This window comes from Symphalangus syndactylus, chromosome 8 (genome assembly GCF_028878055.3).
Source record: "Symphalangus syndactylus isolate Jambi chromosome 8, NHGRI_mSymSyn1-v2.1_pri, whole genome shotgun sequence".
Classification (NCBI taxonomy): Eukaryota; Metazoa; Chordata; class Mammalia; order Primates; family Hylobatidae; genus Symphalangus; species Symphalangus syndactylus.
Window position 1 is genome coordinate 20,741,826 of NC_072430.2, and position 26,413 is coordinate 20,768,238.

Sequence of the window (26,413 nt, forward strand, 5' to 3'; positions counted from 1 at the left end):
TTGTAAAACTTGTTTTGATTTTTTCTGCATTACTTTGTTTTTGTCAGTTAATGAAGGGAATTTATAAAAATTTTTAAGTGAACCAAGTCTATGAAGACCTGGAAAACCTTTTATCCTGTGGTTCCTAGACCACCTGCCTCTGCCATGACACCCTCTCTCCACAACCACACTCCCACGCCTTCATGAGAATAGTTTGTAAAAGTTCCCCTTCTCTTCTCTCTCGGTTTTACATATCTTAAGAGGTATTTAAAATTGACTTTTGTCAATTATGACTTCATGAAAGGGCCTTCAGGTGTTGTGAGATCATCCCTTATCTCCAGTGGTGAGAAACTCATTATTCTGGAGGAAAGCCATTTTTCATTTGTAAAATGGATTTAAAAAACACATATAGACTGGATTAAGAAAATGTGGCACATATACACCATGGAATACTATGCAGCCATAAAAAATGATGAGTTCATGTCCTTTGTAGGGACATGGATGAAATTGGAAAACATCATTCTCAGTAAACTATCGCAAGGACAAAAAACCAAACACCGCATGTTCTCACTCATAGGTGGGAATTGAACAATGAGAACTCATGGACACGGGAAGGGGAACATCACACTCCGGGGACTGTTGTGGGGTTGGGGGAGGGGGGAGGGACAGCATTAGGAGATATACCTAATGCTAAATGACGAGTTAATGGGTGCAGGAAATCAACGTGGCACATGGATACATATGTAACAAACCTGCACATTGTGCACATGTACCCTAAAACCTAAAGTATAATAATAAAAATAAAAATAAAAAAAAATAAAAAGGTGGAAGCAAAAAAAAAAAAAACACATATAGAATTTTTGTTGTTGTTGTTGTTTTTGTTTTTCAGACAGAGTCTTGCTTTGTTGCCCAGGCTGGAGTGTAGTGGCATGATCTTGGCTCACTGCAATCTTCATCTCCTGGGTTCAAGTGATTCTCATGCCTCAGTTGGATGCCGCCACACCCAGCTAATTTTTGTATTTTTTAGTAGAAACGGGGTTTCTCCATGTTGGCCAGGCTGGTCTCTTAACTCCTGACGTCAGGTGGTCCGCCTGCCTCAGCCTCCCAAATGCTGGGATTACAGGTGTGAGCCACCGTGCCCAGCCCGTATAGAATTATTTTGAACAGAGGTATTTCTTACAGTGTTTGGTACAAAACACATATTTAAGAAATGTAGTTATCTTTCTAGTGGTAGATTATATAGACTTTATGAAGAAATAATCACTAATGGCACTTAGTAAGTGGTAAGTGCTTGCTGTATTTACTATGTCATTATGTACTTTATGCAGTGTACCTTGGTACTTAAGAATTTGAGTTTGAACACAAAACAGAATCTTTATTGGCTCATTCTGTCTACCACATGTACACATGAAACCAGAACAATTGAAAAATGCTGTAGAACTTAAGGTTGCATTATGTTCCTGATTGAGAGGATCTTTGCTCCTCCATCTCTTCTTTTAGTACTTGAGAAGAAACATATTTCAGTAAATCAGTCTTTTTTTTTTTTTAGGATCGTTCCAGGAAGAGAAAGGAGATCCATCTATTAAGTTTTTCCATGTGTCTAGCGGAGTAGATGGAGATACAACATCGTCAGATGACTTTGACTGGCCACGGTGAGTAAGCAAATGCATAGGTTTAATAGGATTTTCCTTTTAAAAATATTCTTTTAAACCAGCATTTTGGCTATTAAATATAAGCTAAAACATGTCCATCCTTGATTCTTTTGTGGTTCGTAAGCATGATGGTTGGGTGTTCCCATGAATGTGTGAGATGTGTCACCCTCAAACCTTGTGCCATTTTTCTGCCTGCCTTGCTTTACTCCTCCTCTCCACTGTCTATTAGACCGATTAGATTCTTAGGACAGGTGTTGCTCATACACACCTGGTAATAAGCATGAGTTTAGAGCATAAGTTTCATAAGAATTGGATCTACTTCAGTTAAGTAATTCAGAAGCACAATTTACATTAGGATATGTATCAATTAGGAAAAAAGCCTGTGATCATTTACGAACCAAATAACACCACTACCTGGGGAATAAGAGTTGCAGTTGCAGCACAGCTATTCTCTTTGAGGGTTCTATGCCTCCTTATAACAATGGGTGGATATGGTAATCAAAGGAGAATGAAAAGTCTGTGCTAGAGATGTTCTGTAGAAGCTTAGGAAAGGAAAGGGATTACTCTGGAGTGAAAAGCTCATTAGTTTTTGTAGTCATAGGCTGCATTAACTCAGTGATCTTTAGGTTTTGTGGTTACAAAACAGAAACAGCACCGGCCCTTTATTATTGAAATTACTAGATGAAAAGATAACTTTGTTGTTAGAGTTTTGAAACTGTTTCCTAATCAGCTTCTCCCTTTTCCCTTTGAACAACTGATATAATATGAGGTTGATATAACATGAGGTTTCTTAGGTACACAAGTATTTTATTATAGCAGAACAGACTATATGTGAGAGGATTTGGTTTAATGATAACTAGAATCCTTAGGTAAAGTTTGCTGTCTTTTAATGAAATTTAAAAATAACCTTTTTGCCCCCTTCAGTTAGCCAAGTATAAAATGTTGGTGTCTTTCTGTTACTTACTTGTTTCAGTTCCACACTTTTAAGTTTACAACATGTTCATATGTGGGTTACCTTAGACATAATTAGACTTTGTAGAGAAGTTTAATTCTATCATTAAGATTTAACCAGTGGTGTTTGTATTAATTTGCACAAAAGTTAAAGTTTTGCTGTTTACACTTAGATCTTGGTCTTTTTAAAATTGTCTTTGCTATCAGAATTGTACTGAAAATAAATCCACCAGCCATGCATTCCATTTTGGAGAGAATTGCAGCTGAAGAAGAAGAGGAGAATGATGGTCACTACCAGGAGGAAGAGGAAGGAGGTGCTCATTCCTTGAAAGATGTTTGTGATCTAAGAAGACCAGCCCCATCTCCTTTTTCTTCTCGTAGAGTAATGTTTGAAAATGAACAGGTAAAAGTGTGAGCAAGCTACAAAGGAATAATACTATTATTCTCTATCATAGAGCAATGCTTTTAATTTTTTATTTTTAAAAAAATGGTTTGTGTAGTGTTTTTGCTAGGTCTTAAACTTCAAAATTGAATAATACCTATTTTTTCTTGGTGTATATTTTCTCTAGTTAAATGTTTCCTGCTTATTTATTTCTCACATACCAAGTCCTATGGATAGGCTAAGAAGATGCTACTACTATTTTAAACATAAAATGGTTATTGGATGCCTTTTTTTTTTTTTTGCCCTAAACTATTATGTTTTAGATGGTGATGCCAGGAGACCCTGTAGAAATGACAGAATTTCAGGATAAAGCAATCAGCAATTCTCACTATGTGCTGGAACTTACGTTACCAAATATTTATGTAACACTACCTAATAAGAGCTTTTATGAGAAGCTTTATAATAGGTGAGTTTATACACATTTAGTTGAATCTTTGGAATCAGACTTTCTAATTGCCTCCCTGATTTTCCTCTTCCCCCTTTCCTTTCCTTGCCTGAATATTATGTGCCATCTCTGTGTACTTTGTGTGGTGTTGATGGTGACTGTTGCCGTTAGGAGGTGCTATTGTCATAGCAGAGTTTCCTAACTAGCATGGTGCTGGGTGTGTGAGATATTTATTTCCTCAGCCCTGAGGTTGGCTGATTGCCGTCTTCAGCTTACTGCAGGTTACCCATCAAATACGATTTTTTTCTTCATGTACAGTGATGTGAAGAGTTAAGAGATGCTAATACAGCTAGCCAATGCTGGAGTAGAATCAGAACCCCAGTCATTGTACAAGAAGCATCTTTTCTTCAGCATTCAAAAAGATATCTTGTTGGAATTCAAAATTCTGTGAACATGTACAAAATTTAAATTTACTGTATTTAGATACCTCTCAATATTTATGCCAGGCAGATATTTTGATACAAATGGAATTCTGGGTCGTAGACTCTGAAGGCCTTGAGCAGTTTATCTAGCGTCTGTAAGACTCAGCATCCTCATCTGTAAAATGGAGATGATCCTGGCTCCCACCTATAAGGGTTTGGAGGATTAAATGATATAACACTTGGAAAGTTCTGAGAATAGTGTATGGCATATCGTAAGAACTTAGTGGTTGTCTGTTATAATTCCTACCCACTGAAGGGATTTCTCCGTAGCATACCTGAAGGGTTGTCGTGTGGGTTTCTAGAAAAAGAAGTCCTTAGTGTTTGTCGTCACTAGCTTCCTACATGTAGACAAGTTATTCTAGTTTCATGAATCTTCAGAAACTTCAGATTGTTGTTTCTGCTGTAGGTTTACTTGGTATCAGATACCACTCGGTATTTATTCCTTAAATGTTAGTAATAAACCCTGGGTTTTCTCACTGGGTGCTATTGACTTTTGCTCTTAGAATCAGAAAATTAAGTTCCAGGATTCTTCTAGGGTTCACATTACTTCAGTGGTCTTGAAAATGAGATTCAGAGAACAGTCCACTCTGGTATAGGAAGAAAATGTTATCACTTACGTTTAACTTTAAAAATAATCTTTTAAAATTTATATTTTTATATTTGTTTTATAATATACATTATAAATAGCCCTAATTTATATTAAATTCACATTAGAGAGGTTTCAAACTGTTTTTAAATGTTGGGGTTTGTTTATATATGATATACAGTTTCAAAATGACTGATTTCTAGGCTCCTCCTTTTGTTTCATAGTTCAGGGGTGTCTGCAAAGAGCTGATATATGTGCAAGGCTGAGATTGAGGGAAATGAAATGACTCTTTCAAGGCCTAGCCCAGAGATCAAAAAGACTTGACCTATTTTTTTCTCATTCTGCATTGACTGAACAGATTGCTTTTGATTAAATCAGGGCATCAAGAACAGTAATACATACCTTAAACATTCACTTTATAAACGTGTATTTATTTACCACTTCATTTCTAAATACAGGACAAGGCCTTTTCTTTGAATATGAGCTACTGATTGAAATTCTATGTTGTCTTTTTTTTCCCCCTTTTCTTTTTTTTAATCCTGCATGTGGCATCTGACTGTTTTGTCTTTTTTTTGCATAAAGTGTACCCAGAAGGCATTGTCTACTGTTTTTAGTTCCAGTTTCTTTAAAGTGGAGTGAAAAAATTTTTTTCAGAGATATGTAAGAGGAGAATCTTTGTAGGTTTTTAAGATTTTTTTTTACCCCAGTCTGCATTAATTAAAACAGCACAGTTTTTATTTAAACTATCCTTGAAAGTAACAAATACAAGCAGATTTGAAGCCAGACACAGTTGGTCTTTGGTGAGTATGTGAAATATGTAACTCCACTGATAGGAACGGTTCTCAGCTCTGCTAGAGAGATGTCCACCAGCAGCAGGCAGTTAGCATATTGGGGGCTTCCGTTGTTGTGGCACTTGGGGGTAATTGGGTAGCTGACTGTTTAAGTCAGGGAGTATGTATTAGAACGTGTATTGGAGTATGTATCTGTTAATCTGGGTAGTTGGTTTAGTGGATTGCTTAAGAGAGTTTCTATTCTATTAAATACCTTCCACTAACCAGTTTTTGGTCTCTCAGGCCCCTAGAATTGCATAAATACTGAAGTGCTCCCTCACTCTCTGGGATCATATAAATCTCATATCTTACTTCCTCATGGTTTGCATCATTTGCCCCTTATCTGGCTTTGTATTTTCAAATTAATACTGTTTAAATAATTTTCAAACATCTCAGAGAAGATTTGCTTTACAGTACAAAGAACTCCCCGTGCCCTAACCATTTGAGAGTAAGTTGCTGACCTGAGTCCCTTCAGTGTTTAGTACTTGAATGCGTATTTCCCACATACAAGGACATTCTACATTAACTGGTAATTCAGCTCTCAGAAGCAGGAAGCTAAACTGGATACATACTACCATATAATCCTCATACCCCATTCCAGTTTCACTTAATATGTAAATACTATCCTTTTATGTTTTTTTCTGAGCAGGAGTTATAACCAACTCTGCCTTTATATATTTAAAATGTTGGTTTACTCCTTTAGTGCCTTGGTCAACAGGCTGTTTTTAGCAATATGGTTTTAGGTACAGGAGAATTTTTTCTGTGTCGAAAATTGTTTAAAATAGAATATAAAAAAGAATTCTAATTGCTTTCATTAAATATGTACTGAGCATCTATTTTGTTTCAGCCTCATAGACACAGAGTCATGGTGATATGTCCTTATGTATCTTAAGCATTGTTTTCTTGATATTTCTTGATATTACAAGCACCATCCAATATTTGATAGTACTAATGATATCAGGACTGTGTTTAGACCAAAATATAAATAAGGAGAACATAATAGGTGGGTGGATTATAATCTCCTGAGAGTCGCAATCCTCAGTCCTGGTGTACACCTTCTAGGACTTCAGAAGCTCAGGAACTGTCCTGGCAGTGGCTTCTCACAGAAGGGGGCAGGGCTGCCTCACCACGTGGTGCCTTGACTGGTATTCACACCAGGCTTTACGATGAGTCTGGGTTTTGGCAGCACTTCCATGTGAGTCATGCACTGTCCTCACCAACTGTCTGTGCCTGTTATGTGACAGCCACTGTGCTAGGCACACGTAGAGATGATCGACACAAGTCCCTCTCTTGGGCGCCTTGCAGTCTACAAAGGGGAAATGAGGAAATTCAGCAGGGTGCTGTAGGTGCTGTGATTTAAGTGGGTCTGTCTGAAGGATATGCTGTGGGTCCAGATCTTACAATGGGCTTACTAGAAGTCATGATGAAGTTTGAGTTTTCTTGAAAGCTTCGAGGATAGATGAGGGGAGGAGGCTAGGACAGAGGGGCATCTGAGCAGTGACAGGTAGTTCTTTGAAAAAGTAGGATGTGGTGACAGCCTAGGTATGACATATGCCTTCCCATTGGTTGCCAGTATTGATTGGGCTAGTCTTGCTAGTCATAAGGGTTTTTCTCTCCTTGTTTTTTGCTCCATATGCATTCTTCATCTCATGAAGTCTTCCCAGTGAAGCTGTGCTTTCTGTCGTTGATGAGAGAAAAATCAGGTATTTCTAGGGAAAGAACTGAATTGATCCCACAGATAAATACTTGCGTTAAAAAAAGAACTGAATTGGGAGCTGGATGTAATCTACATAATCTGGACTTTCATCCCCATTTTTCCACTAATTAGCCGTGTGACTTTGGGAAGGTCACATAACCTTTATGAGACAGTTTCTTCAAGTGTAAAGTGAGAATAATGATTCTGCCCTGGACACCCCACAGGACTGAGGGGTCAATGAGATGATGCAGGATCAGTTCCAGTTTACAAAGTGCGCTCATGTAGATGAGCTGTCCTCCTTTTCTGTTCTTTGTGGGTTTTTATTTTTCGTGAGCTTCTGTCTCTAAGGTGTATTTTGAAATATAATATGAATTTGTAATTTGGTGTATATAACACAGGTAAAATTAGGCAAGTATCTATTTAGGTATCTAATTGTGCAGATTCTTTGTCACTGCCCTGCATTATAGCCATATCAGTTATTTTTTCATTGAAAGAATGCAGTTGTTATTTTTGTTGTTTTTTCCAAATTCTTGTAGGATCTAATTTCCATTTTGCCGTTTAAAAAATTATTGTTCATATGATCTTTTAAAAGGGTTTTTTAAGTTTGCCTTCTGTTGAGCTAGGAGTTAAGTACTTACTTTTCAACTTTTGTCTTTATAGGATCTTTAATGACTTGCTGCTGTGGGAACCAACAGCTCCTTCACCAGTAGAGACATTCGAGAATATTTCCTATGGCATTGGGCTTTCAGTAGCCAGTCAGCTCATTAATACTTTCAACAAAGATAGTTTTAGCGCATTTAAATCTGCAGTTCACTGTGGTAATATATTTTTAATTTGTTTTGATTTAAAATGCCTAGTTTATCAATTAACAAAGTACTAACCTTTGAATTGTGGATTTAAAAATTTATTTTTCTTTGTAACTATATTTTGCAATTTCTTTTAGTAATTTATAAGAATATTTCCTCATTTCTTTCTGTATATTGAGAATATCATTATTACTTAAATATGTTCTCTTTAGAATGATAGTGTGCACATTGAAGTTCAAGGCTAAAGAGAAAAACCATATATATTTCTGTGTTCACACCATATTTGTAGAACTAAAAATAATATAAATATTTTACATTTATAAATATAAAATATTTTCGTGATCATTTTTACATTGCTGTTTTAATATGCTATCAGAATGTAATTGTGTGTTTATTTCTCATAGATGAGGAAAGTGGATCTGAGGAGGAGACTTTGCAGTATTTTTCCACTGTTGATCCCAACTATCGTTCTCGCAGGAAAAAAAAATTAGACTCTCAGAACAAGAACTCTCAGAGTTTTCTCTCAGTTCTTCTGAATATTAATCATGGATTAATAGCCGTGTTCACAGATGTGAAGGTGAGGTTTACAAATCCAAAGTGTTTTTTCAAATGTATCTTATTTTAAATAAATCTGCTAGGATATATATCCAGTGATTGAAGTATTTGATATTTTGAGGTTGTTTCAGGGACTGATGAAGACCAGTGTTCTGGGGCAAACCATGATGATAGCAACTTTGGGGATTAGCTTTCATTGCAGATCAAACTTTGTGTGGCTCTCCCTTTGGAAAACAGGTGCTAATTCTGCTTCTGGGGTGACAACAAAGTACAGAGATTCATCTGATAGAAGAGGTTCCACATAGCATTTAAGTTATCCAGTTTTATTTTATACCATGATATTGAATAGTTCAAGGATTAGACTGCCTTGCTGCAGTATGGGAGATTTTCCTAAGCTGAATCAACAAAGAGCATCTCAAGGAACATGCTTACTTTTCTGCATTTAAGTAATAACTTCTGTGTGTTTCTGATCTTTTTTACTAGCAAGATAATGGAGATCTGTTGGAAAACAAGCATGGTGAATTCTGGTTAGAGTTCAATAGTGGTTCATTATTTTGCGTGACAAAATATGAAGGTTTTGATGACAAGCACTACATTTGCCTTCATTCTAGCAGTTTCAGTCTATACCATAAAGGTAGGACAAACATGTGTCTTGGTTTCTTCTCTTTAGACATGTTTAAATTTCTTGTTTAACAGAGAAAATCTATTGAGAACAGAACTTTGGTATTAGAAATTATTTTCTGTGGAGGATTCTCATTCTGCTGTCAAAGTAATATTTTCAAATTAGAAGTCAACTTCAGGTTCTTTTTTTGCAGTAGCTTTGTTGAGGTATAATTCACACACCATACTCATTTGAAGTGTACCTTTCAATGGTTTTTAGTATTTCACAAGAGTTGTGCAACCGTTACCAGAGTCATTTTAAAACACGTTTATTACCCCATGAAGAAATTTCATACACTTTAGTGATAACCTTTCACCCCTTCCACTCTCTCCTTCCTATAAACACACTAACCTACACTCTGTTTCTATGGATTTGCATATTCAGAAGTTTGTTATAAATGGAATCATATAATATTTGGCCTTTTTGACTGGCTTCTTTCATTTGACACACTTTCAAGGTTCATCCAAGTTGTATCTGTACTTCATTCCTTTTTATTGCCAAATAATATTCCACTGTAAAGATAGATCACATCTTATGTATCCATTCATCAGTCGATGGGACTTTATGTTCTTTATTCTCCCTTAAGGAATATTTCCTTTTGGTTCCAGATATAGAACTTACCATTTTTTGAGCAGTTACCTGAGTTTACCTTGTTTCATAGACATGAGATGTTTGTGATAGTTTTCTATTTAATTTTCCTAGCATTTCAGAATCTTCTGTTTCTTTAAGCTGTACGCTGTCAGTCATACTAACATTAGCAAAGAGGAGTGGATTATTAATACCATGCTGGTTTTTGTTATCATGCCTCCTTAAGTTATATTCAGTGGAATTACATGGATTTTTGAGTCATGTAAGTTGATTAGCTAATTTCAAGTAATCATTTTGTTACTATTTTTACCTCAATGTGGATCTCTAGGCATAGTGGATGGAGTGATTCTCCCGACAGAAACACGACTTCCCAGCTCAACCCGTCCACACTGGTTGGAACCTACTATTTATTCCTCTGAAGAAGATGGCCTCAGTAAAACTTCTTCAGATGGAGTTGGAGGAGACAGTTTGAATATGCTGTCTGTTGCCGTTAAAATATTGTCTGATAAATCAGAATCCAATACAAAGGTTTGTGTTTTGTACTTTTATGCCATTAAGTACTTGCTGTTGATTTGATTCTAGCTAAAAATAATTACATAAAAGGCAACATATTTATTTTCTTGGAAAAACTTTTGAGTTATAGGATTACATAGGTGGTAAATGTCATTCTTTGTCTTGTTCTGTATAGGAATTTCTCATTGCTGTAGGACTGAAAGGAGCCACTCTCCAGCATAGAATGCTTCCTTCTGGGCTTAGCTGGCATGAGCAGGTAAGAGAGCTGTTATGTATGTATCAATTTATTTAAAAATTTGTGTTGACTTCTAATACACATACTGAAAAGTTTATAAGTCATACATGTTCAGCTCAGTGAATTATCATTAAGTGAATACTACTGTGTCACCACCTTTTAGGTTAAGAAATAGAACAGTATTGGCTGGGCATGGTGGCTCATGCCTGTAATCCCAGCACTTTGGGAGGACGAGGCAGGTGGATCACCTGAGGTCAGTAGATCGAGACCAGCTTGGTCAACCCCGTCTCTACTAAAAATACAAAAATCAGCTGGGCGTGGTGGAATGCACCTGTAATCCCAGCTACTCGGGAGGCTGAGGCAGGAGAATTGCTTGAACCCGGGAGGCAGAGGTTGCAGTGAGCTGAGATCATGCCACTGCACTCAGTCTGGTGACAAGAGCGAAGCTCTGTCTCAACAAAACAAAACAAAACAAAAACCAGTATTATCACCTCAGAATGTAATTGGTTTTTTACCTTAAAATGAGGTCCTCAAAACCTCTCATCTTATATGTCATTAAAGGAAGGGAAGGGACTCTGTATCCCAGGACTTGTAGAATGCCTGGCATAGAGAAGCAGTGAATGGTGTGTTGAATTGCTTTTATAATCAGAAGTTCTTTAAGTGCAATATTTCCATATAATTCCCTAGGCCAATAATATGATGTTGCTTTAAAGCATTTTATCAGGATTTCTCTCATTAATTTCCAGTTCAACAACTTTTTATGGTAATAAAATACAGTTGGTTATTTTTCAGAGGAGACTTTGAGTAAGAAGTTAGCTTTCCTTATGTGAGAATGAAAACTAGTGCACTATAATTGCTTCTCATGTTTCTTGTAAAGGAGAACTTCTTTTTTTTTTTTTTTTTTAATTAAAAATTTTTTTTTTTTTGCACACAAAACAATAAACATTTTCTAAAAGTACATACAAACAAAAAGATGTATATCAAACATATTAGGAAGGTTGCACGTGGGAAGACGGGGAATAGAAATGGGGGGTGGGAATTAAAGAAAATAAATGAGAGAGGGACTTTGTATGGATCAATGACAATAACTCAATCCTCTATTTGACAAAGAAGAAGGAGAAGGAAGAGGAAGAAAAAGAAAGTGGGATAAAGGATCAGAAAGGGAGGAAAATAGAAAAAATTAGAGTACGACTCCAGGGTAGACCTGTTTTGTTGTTGCTTGGTTGGTTGGTTGGTTTGTCTGTTGTATTTTTCATATGTTTCACCATGTTGGCCAGGCTGGTCTCGAACTCCTAGCCTCAAGTGAGCAACCTGCCTCGGCCTCCCAGAGTGCTGGGACTACAGGCATGAGCCACCACGTCCAGCCCCCACATTGCTTCTGGCCTCTGTGGTAGACCTCCCAGACGGGGCGGCCGGGCAGAGGCACTCCCCACATCCCAGACGGGGCGGCCAGGCAGAGGTGCTCCTCACTTCCCAGACGATGGGTGGCCAGGCAGAGACGCTCCTCACTTCCTAGACGAGGTGGCGGCTGGGCAGAGGGGCTTCTCACTTCCCGGATGGGGCGGCCGGGCAGAGGCGCTCCTCACTTCCCAGACGGGGCGGCCGGGCAGAGGCGCTCCTCACTTCCCAGATGGGGCGGCCGGGCAGAGGCGCTCCTCACTTCCCAGACGGGGCGGCCGGGCAGAGGCGCTCCTCACATCCCAGACGGGGCGGCCGGGCAGAGGCGCTCCTCACATCCCAGAAGGGGTGGCCGGGCAGAGGCGCTCCTCACTTCCCAGACGGGGCGGCCGGGCAGAGGCGCTCCTCACATCCCAGAAGGGGCGGCCGGGCAGAGGCGCTCCTCACTTCCCAGACGGGGCGGCGGGGCAGAGGCGCTCCTCACTTCCCAAACGGGGCAGCCGGTAAAGGAGAACTTCTTAATTGTGCTGGGAAAATAATACATTATTTAAAAACTTGAATGTTTTCAAAATTCTTTTCTCATGAAAGCATTTAGGAAACATGAGGATATCTGTCTGACTTTCTATCTGGTAGGAGTAGAGAAGTGGTTAGCGTGAATAACCAGCTGGAAGGGAGACATTTAGCAGAACCTCCTTATTTGTTTGGATTAGAAATATGAAAGAACAGATGTTGGTGAGAGGGACTGGTTTTTAGACTGAGCTAGGTATAAATTAAGGAAAAAAGAGCTTCCTTCAACAATGACTTATATGAAAAACCAATCGCCCCCACATATGAGTTATATGGGAAGCCAGATTGATAGTTTTAAGCAGTCTTTAGCAAAATTTATTTTTTCCGAGAATTGTGCCAAGCCAAAAAATATGAAATTATATTATGCATACATTGTTATTAATTTCATAAGGTATGATTTTCTAAGATTTCTGTAGCATTGGAGTTGTTGGATAGGCTTCATTTCAAATTCTGATTTTGCAAATACTTTTAAAAAAATTTATTTTTATTATATATAAGGTGAATAACATGTTTTGGTATACGTAGTAAAATGCTTATTATAGTCAAACAAATGAACACATCCGTCAGTATCCATTACCTTCTTTTCTGATGCAAGTACTTTTTGAAACTAATTCCTTCAAAATGATGATTTTTTTCCTTTTACTGTTATGATTTTCCAATTAAATGATTTTTTCTGTGAGATATTCTGGTTTACATTGGTATTAAGGATATGATATGAAACCTTTTTTTTTCTTCTAAAGCAGGGCATTTTAATTTTTTGTGATTATAGATTTTATACTTCTTGAATATTGCTGATGAACCTGTTTTGGGATATAATCCTCCAACTTCATTTACAACTTTTCATGTTCATCTTTGGAGCTGTGCACTTGATTATAGGTAAGTTCACAAATGGAACAAAATAAAGTTTTATTTAAAATACTACTAAATTTTGAAAAAAATACATAATTCAGTGGAGTTAAGGCTCAAATTGTTGTTGTTGTTGTTTTTAATAGAGTTTCTGGAGCCGTAGCAAATTGATGTTCTTTTGTTTCTCTTTGGCATTAGACCCCTTTATTTGCCAATCCGATCTCTTCTTACCGTGGAAACATTCAGTGTTTCTAGTAGCGCTGCATTGGATAAATCTTCCTCTACTCTCAGGTACCCGTGTAAACTTCATTGTATACTAAACAAATCTGTTCAAAACATACCAGTTGATATTTACCTAAACCATTTTATTAAAGTCTCAATTTTTTGTTAAACGTTCTTTTACTAATAGTTATAACCTTTTACCCAAATTACCCAATTTTTCTCAGGTGACATGTTTCATCTACCTATTTATTATTGCATTTCATTTTTAGGGAAGAAATTAATTCTGGAGATTCTTTAAAAAGTTTGCATTTAAAAACATATGGTAAACTTCCCATAGTACCTGATACACTTTATAATTTTTATTTAATTTTTTTATTTTTTAGAGACAGGGTCTTGCTCTGTGTGGCCCAGGCTGGAATGCAGTCGCATGATCACAGCTTATTACAGCTTTCAACTCCTGAGCTCAAGTGATCTTCTGCCTTCACCCTACTGAGTAGCTAGGACTGTAGATGTGTGCCACTATCCCTGGCTGATTAAAAAAAAAATTTTTGTTTTTGTAGAGAAGGGGTCTTGCTATGTTGCCCAGGCTAGTTGAGAACTCCTGGCCTCAGGTGGTCCTCCTGCCTTGTCCTCCCAAACGGCTGGGATTACAGGTGTGAGCCACTGCATCTGGCCCACTCTATCTTTATACTATAGTTTAAACCTTGTGAATTTGGGCATCTCTTTAAAAACTGCCAAAAATTTAGAATTAATTTGAGTAGATGATTTAATCTAATTCTTTACACCATTTAAATATTCCTAGTATTCATAAACAGTTTTTTAAAAATGTTAGATGACAGTTATAAGTTAGAAACTGCTTATGATTTCAACAATGTTCATACCAGAAAGAATGATGCAATTAAGCATACAGTGATTATGGGGTATGATACTCAAAGCTTAGTTTTTCAGATGTTGGTTTTATCGTTCTTGCCTCAGAATAATCTTGGATGAAGCTGCTTTACATCTATCTGACAAATGCAATACTGTCACTATAAATCTGAATAGAGGTAAGAGTTAAAAAACAAATGGAGTAGATGAATTCTGCTTTATTTTTGTGTGTGAATAATTTTAAAGCATTTTAACTCTAGGATAATGCTAGTGAACTAAGAATCCTATTAAAGATCCTTAAAGATTAAAGTGTCTTTAAGTATATAGTGATCATGTGGTATATATATTCACAGCTTCGTTTTTCAGATACTGGTTTTTCAGTTTGAAATTGTAATGTTCTTATAATGCTAGTTAAGTACATCAAATTACTATATATACTACAAATTTTTCTTTAAGATAATTTTTGTTTCTAACAAAAAATAAAGTGAATTTTAGGACTTTTATGGGATGAAACTATATTTTCATTGCATTATAATTATTTGTAGTGCTCTCTGCAATGAATTTTAAAGGAATGCTAGTTGTATTGGGTGTTGGTTGGATACACATTTTTGAAAGCTGTACTCGAGATTTTCTTAATTTTAAAAATTTTAGATTATGTTCGTGTGATGGATATGGGGCTTTTGGAGTTAACCATTACTGCGGTGAAGTCTGATTCTGATGGAGAGCAAGTAAGTTATTAAAATAAATGAAAATTTTAAGTTCTATTTTTTAAGAGAGAAAAAAATTGAGTTTAACATTTTTCCGTGTACCTAATTTTGGTCAGAAATAGAGTAAATATATTAAAAATTGATTTATTTAAATACTTTTTTTATGTAGCGAGACAGATTATCATATATCTTATTTAATGTAAATCTATGCAAAAAAAAACTTTTGTCAAGAAACTTTTGTCTCATTTGGAAAACATTTTCATCCCTTTTTCTGTGTCTTGTCCAGACTGAGCCCCGCTTTGAGTTACACTGTTCCAGCGATGTTGTCCATATCAGAACGTGCTCAGACTCTTGTGCTGCATTAATGAATCTCATTCAGTACATTGCAAGCTATGGTGACTTGCAGACACCTAACAAGGCAGATATGAAGCCTGGAGCCTTTCAAAGAAGGTCTAAGGTATAGTCAGCAATGTGATTCCTCCAGTCCCTGCCATGTCGTGACATGTTTACATTATTGAGGTCTTCATGACAGTCATAAGGTAGAAAAGAAACTTTGAAAGTCATTCATCTGTTCTTTACCTCAGAATAATGGGGTCTGAAAGGGTGATTTCATGGGCCTTTTTGGAAAACCATTCTGCTGTTTTGATATTCTTTGTTTCCATTAATCTTCTTAACAAACATCATACTTTTTTTTTCTAGACTTTTTTCATCTGTCCTAAGGGAAGAAAGAAAACATTTATCATGCAAAAGCTTGTTCTATGCAAGTTGTATGTAAAAATGCTACGAAAAGATAGATGGCAGGTGTTAGTATTGTTACCAGAAGACTTACTTATATCATCATATTTTCCCTATTTCTTATCTCTAAGACAATCCAGTTTTCAATGTACTTTCTCATGTATGACTTCCTTTTCCTTTCATGATGACCTGGTGAGATAGAGAGGTTAAAAATTAATAAGACCCAGAGAATTTAGATGATTGCCCTAAAGAGTAGCAGAAACAGCAACAAACCCAGATATTTTGGTGTCCAGTTCAATGCACTTTTCTGCCCCAAGTGTCACCTTTCTAACTTCTCTTATGTCCAAATTGAAGAATGTCCAGTTTGTTTAGCATTTTTTCTTTTTCAGTGTTATTCTTTGTGGTCTCTCTTATGGACAGAAATCTCAGTCCCCTTAGGTTCTAGAGCCTCTGTTATGTACTCTAGTAAAGGCCTGACTGGCGTTGTGTTTGTTGTCTTTTGTTCAGGATTATTTTACGCTTTATTTGCGTTACATTTCTGTTTGTGACTCCTTGTTCCTGCTGTATTCTCACGATAAGGTGATTTATGACACCCCCCCCACTGTTTATTCCCTTTTAAAAAACATTCTTCTTATTTTAAATTATCCCTTTCAGCTTGGAACTTGCTGTTTTAGAGTCATGCTCACATATAAAAAGCACGATCTGGGTTTCATGAATCTACAGTTCACCAACCAAAATGGTTAAGTATTTGGTGCTGGAACTGAACTCTGAATCACCGTTTAGTAGATTTCCCCTGCTGTGTGTGCCCCCTACTGTTGTTCGGTGTCCAAGAAATGAGGCTTCATCCTACAGGGGCTTTATGTCAAAAGGATGAAAGTCATTGCAACCATCAGAGTTGAGGAGATAAAACTTACTTAGTTATCCCCTCTTTCCCAGCTTTATTGCAGTTTGTTCAGCTTCCCTGTTTTCAAATGCATTGCCTCTTCAAGATCCCAGTTCACTGTGCTTGCTTTGAGGTGATGACACATTTATTGCTCTTTGCCAGTATTTGTTAGGGTGATAATACTAAAAACTTGAAATATAACAGCTGCTGGGCATAGAAAAATGAGTAGGTTTCTATTTCTGATGTTTTTGTACAATGTAATGTATTTCTGGGATAAAATAAATGTAAGTAGTTTGGTTCTTAAGAGCATTTTCAGTTATTTTTAATTAGGTTTTTTGGCTATAGGTAGAGTCCAGTGGTCGATCATCCTCACGTGGTCCAGTACTTCCTGAAGCAGATCAACAAATGTTACGAGATCTGATGAGTGATGCTATGGAGGAGATCGACATGCAACAAGCCACCTCGTCAGTAAAACCACAGGCTAATGGTAAGACCAGGACTCTTCTCAGGGAGCACTGATATTAATGTTGGGGCTTACATTATTTGTGTTCTCATAAATTTAATAAGTCACTTATTAAAGACGCATATGAGTTTTTATGGATATCTGTTAATCATTCAGCTTGTGTCTACTCAGTGTCTAGTAAATAGGTAACTCTGGCCAGGATGGTGTCAGGAATACAGAGTGAGTAGAAGGCAGTGCTTATGTTTTCTGGTAGCTTGTAGCCTAGTAAAACAAATGGGCACAAGACTGGTGCCAGTACTTAGACTGATTGATAAATGATATAAGAAAACACTTCAAATGTGGTATATCCTCTACTGTTTGGAAAGGATTGGGATAATTTTATTAGACTTTAGTAAAGTAAGATGGCTTGGCTTTTTAAAAGTGGATGGGATTTAGGTATGTAAAGAGGAGGAGAAGGTAATCTTGGCAAGATCATTAACATCAGCAGAGCACAGACAAAGGCATGCATGAGCCTCAGTTATTTAGCCATGACATTCGGGCTGTTACTGAAACAAAAGTTCTCTTATTGAAAAGAATTAGATAATAAAGTTGGATAAGCAAAGAGGGACCCAGGTGATTTGAGATCCTTGAAAGCCAAAGGGAAGCAGGTAAACATTTTAAAGCCTCTATTTCAACAGTATTTTTTTCTAATTGAATGGTCATAACTATATCTATATATTGGGAAATCTTAATTAAAAATTATTTCATGGTGTTGTAAAAGTCTAGGGTTAACTGTTGCTTTCTTGCTAATTTAGGATAAATTAGAACCAAGGAAGCAAACTGGGGCTTCTAGTGTTCTATGTACTACATTATTTGTAATAAATATTAGCAGCTAGGCTGGGCACAGTGGCTCATGCCTGTAATCCCAGCAGTTTGGGAGGCTGAGGCAGGTGGATCACTTGAAGTCAGGAGTTTGAGACCAGCCTGGGCAACATGGTGAAACCCCATCTCTCCAATTAAAAAAAAAAAAAAGCTAGGTGTGGGATGTGTTGGCAGGCGCCTATAGTCCCAGATACTTGGGAGGCTTAGGTGGGATGGGAGGATCACCTGAGCCCAGGAGACGGAGGTTGCAGTGAGCCAAGATTGTGCCACTGCACTCCAGCCCGGGTAATAGAGCAAGATTCTGTCTCAAAAAATTAATAAATTTTATATATATATGTATTTATATATATTTATATATATTTATGTGTGTGTGTGTGTGTATGCAGCCACCTTAATTACATGGGAAAGAATATTTAGTGATTATTTACTGGGTGGCTTCAATATACAAGATTCTGTACTAGGCCCTGGCTACCTGTAAGGATGAGTAATTCTGAGGTACTGCTGTAGAAGAATTTAAAATCTAATCTGTGAGTCTCTTAAAGCCAGTATGTCTCTTGATTCAGTTTAGTGTTCAGCCCCATCACAGTGTTTGGTTTTAATGAATGAATGGGGAAAGAGTGAGTGACTCTTAATATGTAATATAAACATATTAAAATGTATGCTGACATGCAGATTTTGGTGCACATGTAATCTTTTGCGAAAGCTACCTAAGATTAGGTATCCAGTTTGGGTATCCCAGGTCCCAGGAAGAGGTCTTCTTTTCATACTTGAATCGCTGCCTCCTCTGCCACCTAATGCTTGCTCAACAGCTATTCTTCCCTCCCCTCCCTCTTCCCTTCCCCTACATTTAGGCTCTGCTGAATGTAACCAGTTTCCCCTCGCATTGTAATATTGTCCAAGAAGTTTCTTCCAGAGCTCCGCCTATAGGACAGTATTGTCAAAGGTGAAATCCTGGCTAAAGCAAAACTCCACTCAACACTAACCAGCAACTGCTGAAGTCCTGAGCTTCCCCAACGCCAACTAACTGGGAGGAAACTGTCCTTATGACATTGCTATTTCAAATTTATCATTAGTCTTTTCGTTAGTTTTTTTTTTTTTTTTTGACAGGGTCTTGGTCTGTCACCCAGGCTGGAGTGCAGTGATGTGATGTCAGCTCACTGCAACCTCCACCTCCCGGCTTCAAAGAATTCTCCTACCTCAGCCTCCCAGTTAGCTGGGACTGCAGGTGTGTGCCACCATGCCCAGCTGATTTTTGTATTTTTAGTAGAGACAGGGTTTCATCATGTTGGCCAGGCTGGTCTGTAACTCCTGACCTCAGGTGATCCACCCTTCTTGGCCTCCTAAAGTGCTGGGATTACAGGCGTGAGCCACAATGCCTGGCCTATTAGTGGTTTTTGTTGTATTTCTGACTCTTGCTGAGGTGTTTCAGTGCATGTTACTTAAGTTCTCTTTAAGCCTCAGATTCATAGACTTATTTTAGGAAATAAATGAGATATTGCAGGTAAAAGCACACAACATATATCTGACATATGGTTAAAATGCTTGTTGTTGTTGATATTTCAAAGTGTGCCAAAATGTTGTAATCTTTTTATCTAGGTGTTTTGGATGAAAAATCTCAAATTCAGGAGCCATGTTGTTCAGACCTCTTCCTGTTTCCTGATGAGAGTGGGAATGTATCCCAGGAGCCCGGCCCCACCTATGCCTCATTCTCTCACCATTTCATCAGTGATGCAATGACAGGTGTGCCCAATGAGAATGATGACTTTTGCATTCTTTTTGCACCAAAAGCAGCCATGCAGGTAATAAATTAATAACATTATTGAAGCCTTGAATGGTGTTACAAATTGAATTGACCAAAGGGTACCTGGAGAAAATTCTGTTGATTTTGTAAATTCTTTATAGTTCAGAATTACTTTTTTTTTTTAATATACTGTTGACAGTTTGTAAATGGTTACTGTACTATTTCTGTGACACATCTCCTAAAGACTCAGAGAAGAATGCTATTTGCAAAATTTCCAACATAGATTATTGAACTCCAGATTTTTTATGTAGTAAGATGACTCTTCAAGGATCGTGAAATTAAATGGCAGGAGGATCTGCTGGACAGAATTGCTAGTCCAAGAATTGGAAAAGATAAGATGTGGTTTGTGTGAAGGCTGATGGTTGGGCTGTGTTTGTGTGTATGTATACATATAGGTGTGTGTGTGTGTGTGTGTGTATTTGGAAACTTTCCAGGAATTGTCCAGTAGGTGACTGTATTTGTTTACAAAGTTCTGAGAACCTTCTGGTTAAATTTTTAACAATCCAAACAATCAAACTCAGGATAAACCTGTTATTAAAAACATGGTAATATCATCCATATGTTGAAATTCGTTAACTTTTGGTTTGCAGTATTGACTTTAAACAAAAAAAATATACCCACACACTAAATTTTTGCTTTTTTATCATCAAACAAGTAGTGAAAGCCGAATTGTAAACCATAAAAAATCCTTATGGAGTGGTTTACGTAGAACAAAGAGAGTTTATTTTATGGTTAATAAAGCAGAATATCTTTGTGATGACTAATGTCAGTAACCATCACCTTATTTTATATACTGGAATTATTAAAAAGAATGTAGAAGCAAGAATGCCCCTTGAGATGTGCAGCATAATCAGTTGTTTCTAATTAGAAAAGAGAGTATGTGTTACCTGTTTATTTATTTTAGGAGAAGGAAGAAGAACCAGTTATAAAAATCATGGTTGATGATGCAATTGTGATAAGAGACAATTATTTCAGTCTGCCCGTTAAGAAGACTGATACGAGCAAAGCCCCCTTACACTTTCCCGTTCCTGTGATTCGCTATGTGGTGAAGGAGGTCTCTCTTGTCTGGCATCTTTATGGAGGAAAGGATTTTGGAACAGTCCCTCCCACTTCTCCGGCTAAAAGTTATATGTAAGTTAATTTCTATATAAGTTTATTTGGGAGGCCAATATATTCTTTTGTTAGAAAAATAGAATTTTTCATTTCCCCTTTAGAGAGAAAAAAGAAAAATAGAATTTATCATTTTAAGAATTATTAATCAAGTAGTATTAAAAACTGTAATTTAAATGTCACTCTTACAGTTTTCCAATTGTGAACTTATTTGTATTATTCGTATTTTTACTAAAATGTTGACTCTCATCATTTTCATTCAGCAGAAATTTTCAGGTATCTACCATGTACCTATTTCACAAAAAATGAGTAGTTCCTGTGAGTCATGTGAGTGACAGAGGGCAGTGAAATGTAGGAAGTGTGTCAGGAGGCGGGGTTGGGCATGCCCTGTCCCCAGCATCCAGCAGGGCACTGAGCAGAGAGCCAGTGGTCATCGAGCGCCTGTGAGACAAGTGCAGTGTGCCGGTCGCTGGGAGAGAATCAGGTGGACAGAATCCTTGTAGGGGGCAGACTTCCTTATTGAAGTGGGGCATGGCGTGGAGGCTGCATGGAGCAATAACATTTGACACTATAGTTCAGCAACTTTTTCTGCTTAAAAGTGACTTTAAAACACGTCCAACTTTACTATAATTATTTTGTGTGTTAGTTGGGATTCCTAGGACTTGTGTTCTGACTATAAAGGGTTTCCAAAGTAACAAGAAGCTTATAAGGAGGTCTCATTTCTAAGTGTATCCTGTGATACGGATCCCAGCATCATAATTAGCTTTTCCTATAGTTTTGAGTATTTAGCAAGCAGATGATTACTCTAATGGCAATAATAAAATGCATGTTTCAATGTCTACAGAGTAAAGAAGATACGGTTTTGGTTTCTAGTAATTTGTGGCAGCGTTCTGATATCTCTGTACTCTTACTTTGTCTTTCATCTTATTTTCCTTAATGTCATTCATTGACTTTCTTTGAATATTCCTTTAACAAAAGGGTTTTGTTTTTTTTTTTGCTCATTTTTAGTAGTCCCCACAGTTCGCCTTTTCATACACCCACAAGACATGGACGTAATACAGTATGTGGGGGAAAAGGAAGGAACCATGACTTTTTAATGGAAATACAGCTAAGCAAGGTAAGATGGCATTTGAAAGGAAAAATCCACTTAAGTAGGCTATTGGGGGGGGGTTCTTTTGTTATCCCCCACCACGTATTCTTGAGCCTTAAGTCCCAACCCTTTGGATTGGAAAAGTGCAAGGATCTTATATAAAACTCTTAACCTCTTTTTCATTCTCAAATGTTCTAAGAAGACTGAGGTGTTTTTCTTTTATTTTTGTTTGTCTGGGCTACCGCTAGAGCGGTGGTTCTCAGAGTTGAGCAAGCTCAGAATCCCCTGGAGGGCTTATTAAAACACAGGTTTCTGGGCTCCATCCCAGAGTTTCTGATTCAGGAAGTCTGAGGTAGGGTCAGACTGAGGAGATGCCACCCTAGAGCATCTGTCTGGGAAAGCCTGTGTTTGGACAGTGCATCTGACAGGTCCTTTGTGAATGACTAGAGACCAGTAGGGCCAGACTACTGATGGCATCACATGCATTTAATTCTACCAGCTTGTCTGAGATTGTACCAAGTGTCATATTTTAGGATGGTTAGCATAGCAATATTGTAGTGATGACAATTCCATGTATTTAATCATATCTGTGCCTCCTTTTGGAACGTGAACCCTGCCTCTGCTGATTCATTTTAAAGCAATTTCATAGGTATGCAAGATAATAATTTTATGTCTTATTCCTATTGAGAATTTTCCTTGGAAATAAGAGATTTTACCAAGGTCAAATAGAAATATTAGTCAAGCTTCTCTGTGTATGGTAGGGTCCACATAGTCCCCCTTATCCACAGGCATACATGGTTAATAGCCTCAGTGGATGCCTGAAACTGCAGATAGTACTGAACTTTATGTATACTGTGTTTTTCCTATACATACATACCTATGATAAAGTTTAATTTCTAAATTAGGCATAGTAAGAGATTAACAACAATAATGAATAATAAAATAGAACAATTATAACAGTATACTACAATAAAAGTTATAGGAAAGGTGTTTCTCTTGGTTTCAAAATACTGAAATATTTTTGGACCTCAGTTGACCATGGGTAGCTGAAACTGTGGAAAGCAAAACCTTGGACAAGCAGGGAGCACTGTAGATGAATAAATGAGTGAACAAGTGAAGGAATGTCATGTTGAGTTTCTTGAAGGTGGAATTGTAAGCTGAGGTAGAATTCAAAGGAAAGATGAGTGATATTTTGCATTTTAAAGAGAAAATACAATCTAATAAAATGTAAAGAATTGTTCTGCATTCTTTCTCCTTATCTGTTAAGGTGAAGTTTCAGCATGAAGTCTACCCCCCCTGCAAACCTGACTGTGATTCCAGCCTCTCAGAACACCCAGTCTCCCGGCAGGTGTTCATTGTTCAGGATCTTGAGATTCGAGATCGTTTGGCGACATCACAAATGAATAAATTTTTATATCTGTATTGCAGTAAAGAAATGCCTCGGAAAGCTCACTCCAACATGGTAAGAGTTAACCTCATTGTTGTGTTATGTTAGTTTTGGAAACATGTTTTTATTATATCTAGCTGCAGGAGAGTTAAAGTAGGGAAAATTACTAGATATCTTTTCTCATTTTAATGTGAAAAATCCTTTTTGAATGTATTGCTTAAAGTTTTATGTTTAAAAATTATTTAGTATGTCACTTCTAGGGTCCATTAACTCTAATTGCTAATAAATTGATATCTGAGGAACAGTAGAAGTCCCTAGTGATCAATACAAAATATGTAGTATTGCTGAAGGTGTTCCAGATTTCTAACACTCTTTACATTTTAGTAAGGTAGAAATGATTCGTTCAGGACTTTGGAGGTCGCTCACAGAATTTGATTTTGGCATACGGGCCTATGGTTAGCTTCAGGGTTTCAGTAAACTCCTGTTACTAAGTACAACATTATCCATTTGCAATTTTTCCTCTAAAGAGAGTCTATATCTTTAAGCAGTTTTTTTTTTCCCCCCGACAGTATCTCACTCTGTGACCCAGGCTGGAGTGCAGATCGTGGCTCACTGCAGCCTTGACCTCCTGGGCTCAAACTATCCTCCCATTCAACCTCCTGAGTAGCTGGGACTACAGGCATGCACCACCATGCCTGACTAATTTTTTGTTTTTTGTGGAGATGGGGTTTTCCTATGTTGCACAGGCTGGTCTGGAGCTCCTGAACTCAAGTAATCCTCCCACCTCAGCCTCCCAAAGTGTTGAGATTACCGGCATGAGCCACCGCGCCCAGCCTTTAATCAGATTATTGATGGGGGCATGTGACCCAAGAATGTTTGATTCAGTCTTTTAAGGAAAGAGGGTAAACAGTTCCTCTTTTTCTCATATGGTATAGGAATAGGAATTTTTCTTTTTTTTTTCTTATTTTTAAAGAGAAGAAGGTCATCATATTATTGTGGAAAAATGCTATTCTCTTTCTTGCCTTGTAGTTGACAGTGAAAGCCTTACACGTGTGTCCGGAATCTGGCAGGTCCCCACAAGAGTGCTGCTTGAGAGTGTCGCTGATGCCGCTCCGCCTCAATATTGACCAGGTTTGTAGCATGAGCGTAATTCCTGCCGTTACAGTTAGATTAGACTGCATGTTCAGAATAAGGAAATTATAATGTTTATCATTATTGAACTTTTATCACAGTTACATATGTAAAGCAAACTTCTGATAAAGAATAGGGCAAATTCATTAGATGTTTGGAATCTGAACTGTGGGTGAGTAAACATCATTAGATGTTATTCCCCAGTCTCCTACTCATGGTGTGATGTAGACCTTAATACCTGCTTCTTGTTCTCTAATCCTTAAGTACTCTACTCCCAGTTCAGATATGCATACATTTTCAGAGAGTATTAGAGGATTCCCTGATGAATTGAATGCTGCTCTGTCTTCATTGCAGCATCTGGAAGAGAATTCTTTCTGTGCTGGGCAAAATGACAAATGAGTAAATTGGTATACATAAAGAGGTCAGAAACAACAGAGATTTAGACTTTCCCTAAAAAAAACTGGAGTTGGGCACAGTGAAATCCACTTTCCCGTATTCTAGCAGGCATCCCATCAAATTCTTCTGGGCTTGCTTTGACCCAGAGAGCTGTTTAAAACATAGCTGGTGCTTCTTCCAGAAACTTTTTTCCAAGATGTATGAAAATAGGATGCACAGCCAAGGTATAGTAATAGAATGGCAAGAAGCATGGGTTTGGAGTCAGACCTGGGTTCCAGTCTTAGTTCTGTAGCTTTTACTAGTTGTATGGCTTTGGGTAAGTTACTTAACATCTCCAAGCCTTAGTTCCTTCACTGATAAAATGGGAGAAATAGTAATATGTGTATCATAATGCTTTTAAAATGAAGATTAAATAAATTAGTGTGTGAAAAACATTAGCTGGGTGCCTGACACACTAGGTTAGGGATCAGTAATGTTAACTGCTGTTATTTAATAACAATATAGCATATGATAATTGCAGAACATAAATGGAGTTTTTAACTAATCTGCTTTGAAATAACAACCTTCTTGACAGAAATTGTGTTGATATGAGCTCAGGTTTGGAAGTAGAGTATTTATTTGTGGGGTGGAAGTTATTAATTTGCTTAAATAGTACTGGTTGAATAATGTTCATTAGTTTAAATAAAACTTGAATAACTAAAAGCTGGTAAGAAGTATTTCAAGACTGAGCTTAAATAATATTTATAAACAAAAAATAGGCACTGTCTTAGAGAAAATGTACTGTGAAGTACAGAAGCTTAGCATAGCTCTACGTTAATGCTTATAGCCTCTGAGCTAGGTTAGACTTGCCAATCAGTACTTTAAGTTTATGTTTTATCATTATGAAAAGAAGATATTTTGATATCCATACTTTAAATTCATCCATATATTGATTGGCCTAGTGGAAATACAATGAAGTATTTGTGGGAAAATTGATCTCTGGAGATCATCAGTGTGAACAAGACTTTGAGTAAGATACATCTTTCTGGCATGACTTTGTGAAACTTAGCAAGCCCAATTTTCTTTCTTTCTTTTTTTTTTTTCCCCACAGTGTCTCACTGTGTCACCCAGGCTGGAGTGTAGATCATGGCTCACTGCAGCCTTGACCTCCTGGGCTCAAACTATCCTCCCGCCTCAGACTCTTGAACGGCTGGGATTACAGGCGTGTACCACCATGTCCAGCTAATTTTCTATTTTTATTTTTTTGTAGAGACGTGGTCCCATTATGTTGCCCAGACTGGTCTTGAACTCCTGGGCTCAAGTAATCCTCCCACCTTGGCCTCCCAGAGTGCTGGGATTATAGGCATAAGCCACTGTGCCCACCCTAGTTTTCTTTAATAGACTTTTAAATTTAATATTGAACATAATTTCTTACTTAGAACTATAAAGCATTATGATTTTAAAGTGGGGAGTTATTAATCTTAGAACCATCAGGGAAATAAATTTTATGACTACCCTGAGGAAGTCATAAAAGTGCAACTGCTTCCAAAGCTCAGTGTTCCCATAGGGCAGGCAATAAGCATTGCAGACGGAATGAGTTCCATCTGGT

At 37.4% G+C, this 26,413-nt stretch overlaps 1 protein-coding gene and 1 pseudogene across 4 annotated transcripts in view; both read left to right on the plus strand.

Annotated features, from left to right (window-relative positions):
• ATG2B (autophagy related 2B) overlaps positions 1 to 26,413 on the plus strand; it is an 80,269-nt gene that overhangs the window by 38,960 nt on the left and 14,896 nt on the right. For all 4 annotated transcript variants that reach the window (XM_055288257.2, XM_055288258.2, XM_055288260.2 and 1 more), the window contains 19 exons: positions 1,529 to 1,631; positions 2,790 to 2,985; positions 3,288 to 3,430; positions 7,664 to 7,821; positions 8,214 to 8,386; positions 8,848 to 8,998; positions 9,942 to 10,141; positions 10,302 to 10,382; positions 13,096 to 13,202; positions 13,371 to 13,463; positions 14,370 to 14,440; positions 14,913 to 14,989; positions 15,255 to 15,425; positions 16,932 to 17,073; positions 19,507 to 19,709; positions 20,616 to 20,842; positions 21,830 to 21,938; positions 23,179 to 23,373; positions 24,328 to 24,429. In XM_055288257.2, the coding sequence (XP_055144232.1) occupies positions 1,529 to 1,631; positions 2,790 to 2,985; positions 3,288 to 3,430; positions 7,664 to 7,821; positions 8,214 to 8,386; positions 8,848 to 8,998; positions 9,942 to 10,141; positions 10,302 to 10,382; positions 13,096 to 13,202; positions 13,371 to 13,463; positions 14,370 to 14,440; positions 14,913 to 14,989; positions 15,255 to 15,425; positions 16,932 to 17,073; positions 19,507 to 19,709; positions 20,616 to 20,842; positions 21,830 to 21,938; positions 23,179 to 23,373; positions 24,328 to 24,429 (2,702 nt within the window). The remainder of the gene's footprint in view (positions 1 to 1,528; positions 1,632 to 2,789; positions 2,986 to 3,287; positions 3,431 to 7,663; positions 7,822 to 8,213; positions 8,387 to 8,847; positions 8,999 to 9,941; positions 10,142 to 10,301; positions 10,383 to 13,095; positions 13,203 to 13,370; positions 13,464 to 14,369; positions 14,441 to 14,912; positions 14,990 to 15,254; positions 15,426 to 16,931; positions 17,074 to 19,506; positions 19,710 to 20,615; positions 20,843 to 21,829; positions 21,939 to 23,178; positions 23,374 to 24,327; positions 24,430 to 26,413) is intronic.
• Positions 1,736 to 1,829, plus strand: LOC129489088 (uncharacterized; annotated as a pseudogene).